Source organism: Carassius carassius, chromosome 7 (assembly GCF_963082965.1).
Source record: "Carassius carassius chromosome 7, fCarCar2.1, whole genome shotgun sequence".
Taxonomy (NCBI): domain Eukaryota; kingdom Metazoa; phylum Chordata; class Actinopteri; order Cypriniformes; family Cyprinidae; genus Carassius; species Carassius carassius.
This window is the reverse complement of record NC_081761.1, coordinates 9,336,637-9,347,039: the sequence shown is the minus strand read 5'-3', so window position 1 is coordinate 9,347,039 and position 10,403 is coordinate 9,336,637. Positions and strand designations below refer to the sequence as shown.

Genomic DNA, 10,403 nt, shown 5'->3' with positions numbered 1-10,403 from the left:
ATTTCTCAATGTAACAGTGCAACTGGTTGTGTTTTGTTATGCTGTTAAAATTCTGAAAGCATTAGGCAATTTATTGCAAGAAATAACTGTTTAATATTGTAAAATCATCGCAATATTTTACAGCATATAAAGGCCTGTGTTAAATGAAGCTTACATAAATAAAAGGGAAACAGTAAAACAGAGGATAATGTGCCGATCAGAGCTGAAATCAGATTTAAAACATTTTATATTAGACTTTGTGTATTAGCTTGCATTTATTTCCACATAGAGGTATTAAAAATAAATGTATGCTTTTCACATTGATGCAAATAAAAGAACAATCATAAAATCTCATAATATGTAACATAAGATTGCATATTTAACAATAACATTGACAATATCCTGTACAAAATAACATCTCTGTATAAAAATTTCAAGATAAGAAGCAAAATAAATGTAAGACTTTAAAAATAATAATAATAATTATATATTTGTTTCCTCTTGCTCTAAAGTCCACTGATAACCTGTCAACTCCAGGTGTTAGACCAGTTTGAGTTGGATATGTCCAGTTATAACCTATAATTCTCTGTTTATCTCTAAAAAGAGGTTGCCTTCAGGATTTCACAACTGTCTGATGTTTTCTTGGCCTCCTTGATCTCAACGTTCTTTGTCGGATTGTCAAACATTTCAATTACATTATCTTTATTTTCTTGTGTTCCTGTCTCTTTGACTTCTTCCGTAACATTGCAGCACTTGCAGCAACAGCAGCAGCGAGCTGTCATTATGGTAACTACTCTATCCCATGGTTCAAGAGAGTGAGCCCATTGAGGAAGAAAGTCCCAAGAACGAAGAACAGAAGGAAGCCACTGGGGTTTGTGCTTCTGTAGAAGGTTAACAATGATAACCAAGATCAGAATGGCCACTATAGGAACAAGAACTCCCACAAGTACCTGCCAGCCCGCCAAAGACAGGCCAAAGACCACTAGAGGGAAAGCGAAGAAGCAGACGATGATGTACAAGCCCGAAAACCAACGATATTGAGCTGTTAGTTGACCAAGAGCCTTTGCCATTCGAATGGGAAGACGTGTGAAAGGGATTGGGTACCAAAGCACAATCCCAGACAGGTTGAAGAAGAGATGAACCAAGGCGATCTAATGGAGAGAAGAGTTACGTTACATTAGGTTATGGACTGGGTGTGTGAGTGTGATTATGAACACATTTGAATATATTTGCATGTCTTGCAAACCTGTAATGAATTTCCAAGCTTTTCTGCTGGACTAGCCATGGCAGCTAATATTGCAGTAGTAGTTGTTCCAATATTGGATCCCAGGGAAAGAGGATATGCCCTCTCAAGTTTTATGACACCAATACCTGAGACCAAAAAGAAAACTAACTTTGTTAGTTTGTAGGAGCATTGTTGAATAGTTAAATACACCCAAATGTTCTTAGGGGAAAATTTTCCACTAATATATTTCTAGTAATATATTTTCCATTAATATACAAAACTAGCATAAACATTTCATAAAAGCAGTCCATATGACATATGAAGCTTTTCTGCACTTCTGCACATGAGTATACAGTAGATAATTTGCTAAGGTTATTAACTAAAACTAAAATTATTGAAATTTTGTTTTACTTTGAAATATGAACTTTAAGTACTAAATTCATTCAAATTAAATAATCTTAAACTATAATAAAAAAAATCTTAAAATTAAGATTAAAAATTAATTTAAAATAAATTTGACATAATTGTTTTGAGTGTGAATTGGACTAGAAATCAACATTTTGGTTTCACTTTATTGTAAGGTGTCCTTCAGGTGGAATAATACATTTAAGTACAGTGTAATATTAATTAACTACATGTACTTACTATATGGGTAGGGTTGGGATTAGGGTTTGCTTTAGGGCTACTTGCTATGTAATTACGCATAACTGGATGTAATTATAATATTAAGTATGTGTAATATGTGTAACAAGGACACCTTAAAATAAAGTGTTACCGGTAATTCAAAACATATACTGTAGGTTTGTAAAAACATGAGGGTGAGTAAATAATACCAAACTTTGACAAATGGTTGTACTGACCAACAAGAGGAGTTATAGCCGAGGTAAAGACAGAACTGCTCTGGACAATAAAAGTCATTCCTGCTCCAACCACAATCGCAATGTATCCAGTTAGCCATGCAAATGGAAATGGAAAATCTGTGCATACAAAAAAACAAACAAAGATATATTTATTTATTTGTTTCTGTTTTACATATATATATATATATATATATAAACTTCATGTATACCAGCCAACACAAAATATAGTGTAGTCAAATTGAAATACCAGCTTTACTCATTTTGCTTATCTTAACAGGAGTTAGCTTCTGGTTCTAAAATATCTCAAGGATGCTGACCAGTGTTCATTATCTTGTTGATGACAACAGCAACCTGGCCCTTGAGCATCGAGTTGAGCAGTTTCACGATTAAAATGAGGCAAGTGCACAGGATGAGCAGAGAACAAGCCAGTAGAATCAGACCAACCGCCAGGTCAGAAAGGTTTGTGCTCACAAAGATGTGACTGCCTAGAATAGAAAGAGAGACCACAGATAAGAGACAGTGTCTGCTTGTTTAGTCTCTATTAGCATAATTATTGTTGGATTATCAGTATCTAGGAAACCGGGTGTCGTTTTAAACTCACATTTTTTAATGTTTATAACTTCTGTTACATTCTTCAATTCCCAACAAGGGAAGCTGCTGCAGTTTGACGTTGTCACATTCTGGACAGTCTAGAAAAAAAACAAAAACATTTTGTCAGTTGTCAGAAATATCAGAAAATCACAGTAGTTTGGCAGATGTGTGCAAAATGTAATGTTTTTTTTTTAGCTTCCATCTAAAAACAGTTAGTGTAATTACCGTGTTTGAGAATGTCTGGCACCAGACCTTGATGAGAGATTTGTTTTTGGCTTCAGGGTCTCCAAGTGCAATGCCGCTTATCACAGACTCATCCAGCTTTTAAAAAAATATGTTTAAAGTATTAATTATTCATATTTATACTTCTAACATAGTTTGTATTTTTAAGTATTTGTAAGTTTAGTAATTTTTAGATTACTAATGTATCTTGCTCTTTGCATTCCTTGTAACTTTGTACTTTATAGAAGGGCAATATAAGTGTTTGTGTGGGGTAATTCACTCTTTCTGTCCTGTTGTTAATGTACACTTCTTTCAACTTACCGACAGAACTCACACACACACACACACACACACACACACACACACACACACACACACACACACACACACACACACACACTCATACATACCTCAATGATAGATTGGGTGAGTGGGTCAGTGATAACATTCAGAAGGGCTGGTGCATTTTCTCCACTCTGGATATTAAATGATTTGACTATGAGATCTGTGAGCTTCACCAGGTAACCCGTGGCGACTTCCAGTGGTAAAAGCACCAGGACAGAAAGCCAGTTAAAGAAATCATGCACGGTGGCTCCCGCAAATGCCCTGGACACGGGAAAGAGCCATATCTCAATTAAATCTCAATTTAAGTAAATTTCTCTCTGAAGCATGAAATCTGTTCCTGGTTCAAGTAATGTTCTGTTCATACATTAGGAAGTTAATATTAAAGCCTTATCCTTACCTGCGGAACTTGTTCCTGTCGCCAACTTGTGTCATGGCTACAAAAGTATTTGTCACTGACGTGCCGATGTTAGTCCCCATAATAATAGGAACAGCAGTTGAGACCTCCAGCACTGTTGAGGAGTATACATTTATTAAAAGTGGAATTTACTACATCAAGATTTGCTCTGACAATGTTTTGATTTGATTATGATTTTGTACCAAATATTGACATCAAGTCTGCGATCCTGATTTAGATCACTTTTATTAAAATCTTGTCCATCAGTTCTATTCAAATATTTTGCTACAAAAATAGTCTTCAGAAACGAATGTAACAGAAAGGACAATTTGTGTCAGGTGGAGTTTTACAACTGACAATCTGAAGTTAGTTATGAAATACTGATAACAATTTAATATAGGGACCAATTCTCACTATTAACTAGCATACCCATTATAAACATATTGGCTTTTTATTAGTACTCATAAAGCACATATACAACGTGACCATATTCTACATGCCTAATCCCAATACTTAAGCCTAACAACTACCTTTCTAACTATTAATAAGCTGCAAATTAGTTTATTGAGGCAAATGTCATAGTAAATGGTTTGTTAACAGCGAGAATTTGACCTTATAAAATAAAGTGTTACCAAAATACTCTTTTCATTTTTAGATTGATGCATTGATTCATTCATGTTAACACTTCTAATAATCGCCAGGACTGATATCTTGTCATAATTCTGGAGTTTGTTTGATTTGATACTCACAACCTGAGGAGACCATGCTGACCACAATAGATGAGGAAGTACTGGAGCTCTGGACTAGGAGCGTTACCAGCATCCCGATAACCAGGCCTGCCAAAGGGTTTGATAGCACTGAATTCTCCTGGAAAATGTCCCCTGCTGCTTTACCTGAAAAATAAGTAAATAATGAGTTTTTGTTATGCATTACGAATAACAATGAGAATGCACAGAATTCACAGGGTTTGACGTTAGCCTGATGCCATAGGAGAACATTTCATATTTCATTGTGAATATTGGGGACTTTTTTAGAAAGCCACCTGTCTGTTCATTTAAAGGGATAATGAACCTAAAAAATGAAAATTCGTTCTTTGATTACTGACCCTAATGTTGTTCCAAACCTGTATGATTTTCTGTCTTCTGTGAAACATAAATATATATATATATATATATATATATATACACACACACACATACACTCCCCAAAATTATAAACGCAACACTTTTGTTTTTGCCCCCATTTTTCATGAGCTGAACTCAAAGATCTAAGACTATTTCTCTGTACACAACAGGCCTATTTCTCTCAGATATTGTTCACAAATCTGTCTAAATCTGTGTTAGTGAGCACTTCTCCTTTTCCGTGATAATCCATCCACATCACAGGTGTGGCATATCAAGATGTTGATTAGACAGAATGATTATTGCACAGGCGTGCCTTAGGCTGGCTACAATAAAAGGCCACTCTAAAATGTGCAGTTTTACTCTATTGGGGGGGGGGGGGGGTCCGGGGGGTCCAAAAACCAGTCAGTATCTTGTGTGACCACCATTTGCCTCATGCAGTGTAACACATCTCCTTTGCATAGAGTTGATCAGGTTTTTGATTGTGGCCTGTGGAATGTTGGTCCACTCCTCTTCAATGGCTGTGTGAAGTTGCTGGATATTGGCAGGAACTGGATCACGCTGTCGTATACACCGATCCAGAGCATCCCAAACATGCTCAGTGGGTGACATGTCCGGTGAGTATGCTGGCCATACAAGAACTGGGATGCTTTCAGCTTCCAGGAATTGTGTAGCCTACAGATCCTTGCAACATGGGGCCGTGCATTATCATGCTGCAACATGAGGTTATGGTCGTGGATGAATGGCACAACAATCGGCCTCAGGATCTCGACACGGTATCTCTGTGCATTCAAAATGCCATCAAATAAATGCACCTGTGTTCGTTGTCCATAACATATGCCTACCCATACCATAATCCCACTGGCACCATGTGACACTCGATCCACAACGTTGACATCAGCAAACCGCTCACCCAAATGACGCCATAAACGCTGTCTGCCATCTGCCCTGTACAGTGAAAACTGGGATTCATCCGTGAAGAGTACACCTCTCCAAAGTGTCAGACAGCACTGAATGTGAGCATTTGGTCACTCAAGTCGGTTACGATGACAAACAGCAGTCAGGTCGAGACCCCAATGAGGATGACTAGCATGCAGATGAGCTTCCTTGAGACGGTTTCTGACAGTTTGTGCAGAAATTCTTTGGTTATGCAAACTGATTGTTTCAGCAGCTGTCCGGGAGGCTGGTCTCAGACGATCTTGGAGGTGAAGATGCTGGATGTGGAGGTCCTGGGCTGGTGTGGTTACACGTGGTCTGCAGTTGTGAGGCTGGTTGGATGTACTGCCAAATTCTCTGAAATGCCTTTGGAGACAGCTTATGGTAGAGAAATGAACATTCAGTTCACTGACAACAGCTCTGGTGGACATTCCTGCAGTAAGCATGCCAATTGCACTCTCTCCCAAAACTTGCGACATCTGTGGCATTGTGCTGTGTTATAAAACTGCACATTTTAGAGTTCATTATTATTATTATTATTATTATTGTGGCCAGCCTAAGACACACCTGTGCAATAGTCATGCTGTCTAATCATCATCTTGATAAGCCACACCTGTGAGGTGGACGGATTATCTCGGCAACGGAGAAGTGCTCACTAACAAAGATTTAGACAGATTTGTGAACAACATTTGAGAGAAATAGGCCTTCTGTGTACAAGAAGTTACATGAGTTCAGCTCGTGAAAAATGGGGGCAAAAACAAAAGTGTTGCGTTTTTAATTTTGTTCAGTGTATATACTTCCTGTCCATACAGTGGAAGTCAATGTTTGGATGCAAACACATCTTCTTTACTGTTCCACAGAAGTAAGTCATACAGGTCTGGTACACACAAGGCTGTGTAAATGGTGACAGAATGTTCATTTCTGAGTGGACTATCCTTTTAATGCACCAAGAAACTAATGCATTCTTTTAATCACTGAAAACTGTACTTTAGTGTGTTATTTAAGTGTTTATTTCAAAATATACCTCCAACAAGCTGGAAAGCTGAGCTGAGGATGTCCAGTGAGCAAACAAACATGTAGAGAAAACCAAGCAGCAGAATCAGCTTTGCTGCTATAGTTAAAACTCTCAAGATCTTCCCTTTAGTGTCCAGATCTAAACAATTAACAGACAGAAAGAGAGAAAATTATTAAGTAGTTAATTATTTATTTAATCTTGTATAGTATAAAAAAATAGAAAGAATTGATCATTTAGAGGCCTTAAACATTGTGTATCATATATGATATAGTGTAGGGTTTAAAGGGTTAGTTAGTTTTGGCAAGGTCCACCAGGCTTACAAACAAACATTTAGCATACCTGCCCATTTAACTCCTGTGTCCTGCAATTCAGGCATGTCCCAGGGATCATCCTCAATTAGAGCCGCTGTGGAGACAGCAGGGGCCATGGAGAGAGACTTCCTTCTGGGAACTAAGAGAAGACATAAAAGAAAAGAGGGGAACTTCACTAAAACTGGCTTAATTTTGAATTTGATACACAATTTATACAAATACAATTTATACTCAAATATTCACTGTACCTACCATCAAGTTTTTCTGTTGGCTTCTCCTCAGATTCATCTTCGTGCTTTGGTCGTGGTGCCATTGTCTGCAAAATATAAATATCAGTTATATTACTGTTTTATTGATTCATCTTCAGTTTTGTCGGACTGAGATTGTAATGATTTGTGACATCTTGTCTACTCTACAAATGTAATAGTAATGCTAAAGCCTGTCAGTGAAACTACAGTCAGGTTCTATAAAGATAAAGTGATACTACTAATTTCGGTTATGAAATAGTTTTATTGGTGTGGAAAAAATAACAAGATATGATACAAAAGATAAATATGTACCTTTCATTAAGACCTTAAGTATTTCAATAATTCAGAATTCAGACTGTTATCTGAATTTTTGATAATTTATAAGGAAAATCAATACTTTAACAAATCTGAATTTCAAAATTCAAGATTTAAATATTGTGTTTTTGTTTTCTCGTTTTTTGTAAGTAAATGCACACAATGCAAAGAGCATCACGATAATCGCTTCCTCAGTTGATTTAACTCACATGGTTTTGTATTGATCTCTGTTCTGTGCTAAATAATTTCCACACTGGCTTCAGAACTGACAATGAACAGAATACGACTGACATTGTGATTATCTTAGTTATTGGCTATATATACAAAAATCAAGTGAAGCTTATATGAGCTTTTAAAGAAACAGTAAAACTGTTTGGTTGAAAAATTGAGAAGCGTTTGTTATTTTCCTAAAAAGAATGAAATGACGACGATGTTGATGCTATTGAACAACAGGTTATTTTAGGATACATTTTTTAAGTCTGTTGACATAATCAACAATGAGATCTGTATGCTATAATGTAATGACAATTATAAAGATGATTTGAAATACTAGACTATTTTCATGCTTAGTTTAAAATGTATAGTCATGTGATGTATTATACAATGCATTTAACTGCACTAGTAATCTTCACTGTTTTAAAGTTTGCTTGTTATGTATATATTTTATGAATAAATGATCTACTTCTGGTATAATTTTTTTTTCAATATTAAGATTATATTTAGTATTTTAACTAATTCATTTAATATTTCAACCTTTTTAAACATCATTTGAATATGTTCTAAAGGCATTTTCACCCACCTGAGGTTTAATTTGGTTGCCTGTGTTGGCTTCTAAAATGCTGTCCAAACTCTTCTGAACACCTTCTGCCACGTGTGTTTTGTTGATCCCACCTGCCTTTGTGGTCAATACGTGCCTTCTCTATGGTCTGAAGTGTGTTCCCTCTCTAGGTTTTTACTTTCAGACCTCAACTAAAAAAAAAAGCACTTTTTTTGAAGGAGACCAGTCAGTAAAACATTCATGTCCAGGTGATGTGTCTCAGATTCTGCTGTTGTTCAGAATGGCTCAGTTCAACTTCTGCTCGGTCAGACACATTTATAACCCCCCAGCAGTTCATTTAGGATTCCCCTGTCCAAGGTTTACCACGTCAGTGATAACACTCGGAAAAGGGAGTGTCTGTATGTGCGTGTATGTGTGTTCCCATTCATGTGCATGGTTCAAAGTGTCCGAGTGTGGCATCAGATAATGACTGTGTAAAGGTGTCTGGTTTTTAAAGTATGTGATATGGAAGAATATCACATATAATATATAAAGACAAACATACAGTATATATTTAGAAAATATTTATATGTATTTACATGTATATATTTATAATGTATATTATTTACAAGTGGTGGCCAAAATTATTAGGACACTAGTATTTTCAGCAGCTAAAAAAAATTGTTTTAATTCAGTTATTTCTATCCTGTCAGTAGGAAATATCAGTTTACATTTCCAAACAATTAATTTTGCCATTAATTGCAATAATCCAGTTTTTAAATAAATAAATGTAATGATTCCCTCTTTAAGATACACCATTATTTAAAACTCTGGCATATATTTCAATAGATCTAGAAACATATTGTCACCTTTAGAGGACAAAAATGAACTGCTGGTTCTCAGGAGAGGATGTGTGAGGACATGTGTGTGTGTGTGTGTGTGTGTGTGTGTGTGTGTGTGTGTGTGTGTGTGTGTGTGTGAGAACCCTGAATCTAGGGCACTGATCAATACATGACCATTCCCATCGCCCTGCATCTGCACTGGATCACATGACAATCAGTTTCTGAATGAATTAAATCATTATTATGACGGTAGGGGAAACATCTATCCATAAATAAAAATAAAAAAATGCGAGGATGCTGGAGCTGGAGCCTATTCCAGTATCTTGGGTGGATGGACAGTCCATTACAGGGAAATGGGGAAACACATTTATATTAAATGTCATATTAGGAGATATAATATAGAATATAACAAATAGTTGTTAATGGAACTTGTATTGCAGATGTATTTCTCAGTTTTATCCCCATGTCAAAACTCTGTATGGAAAGGAAGTTGACTGCAGAGTTAAACTGCAGTGCTCTCTGCTGGTATAAAAGCACTGGTTACATTAGGATCAAGTTATTTTGTCTTTTGTATTTTTCTTTTCTTTTTTTAATTTAATCTATTAAACCATAATGAACAGTCAATTATTTGTGAGAATTCTAAAAGTTCAGTGTGAAAGTTCCATACAGATGTGTGTATTAGACTCTTAATTCAAAGCCCACATTCCTTTATGACAATTAATTATAAAGACAATGATAGACAGATAAATATATAGATATTTTGCATAGTTTATTTCTTTTATGTACCAGTACTTTACTGTATCCACAGAACACGGTGAATTAAAACAACTTTTAAAAACCATTACGATTGTAAACCATTTAAATTAAAACAGATTAATCTTACAAAGAAAGTATAGACTAATAAAAAAATTATATCAATGTAAATGTCATTTTTCCAATAATGTTTGTTATCCTGATAATGTAGTCAGCCTACATAGTACTCATACACTGATTAAAGAAAGTTATGAATATAATGAAAATTATTGGATTATACGTTTTAAAAGAAAATGTCACATTTTTACATTTGTTTCATGCCAGTTCTTTGTATTTAATTGTGAAATTTACTAGCAGTTTCTGCACCAATTTTCCAGTCTACATACAAAACAGATGGACCCTGTGACCTTAAAAGAGACAGAAGAGAAGCAATACAGTTCTGATTGATCACTACACTGAATAAATGATTTGTCCAGTTTAGACTAATGG

At 35.7% G+C, this 10,403-nt stretch overlaps 1 protein-coding gene across 1 annotated transcript; it reads right to left on the bottom strand.

The window, feature by feature from the left end:
• Positions 1–248: 248 nt before the first annotated feature.
• On the bottom strand, positions 249–8,611 carry slc34a2a (solute carrier family 34 member 2a). Its single transcript, XM_059553198.1, has 13 exons — positions 8,362–8,611; positions 7,252–7,315; positions 7,028–7,138; positions 6,698–6,826; positions 4,366–4,509; positions 3,620–3,731; positions 3,288–3,483; positions 2,881–2,976; positions 2,666–2,753; positions 2,382–2,549; positions 2,065–2,181; positions 1,226–1,350; positions 249–1,130 (listed from the first exon to the last, which is right to left on the bottom strand). The coding sequence occupies exons 2-13, from the start codon at positions 7,310–7,312 to the stop codon at positions 576–578; spliced, it is 1,902 nt and encodes a 633-aa protein (XP_059409181.1). The 5' UTR covers positions 7,313–7,315; positions 8,362–8,611; the 3' UTR covers positions 249–575.
• Between the last annotated feature and the right edge of the window lie 1,792 nt (positions 8,612–10,403).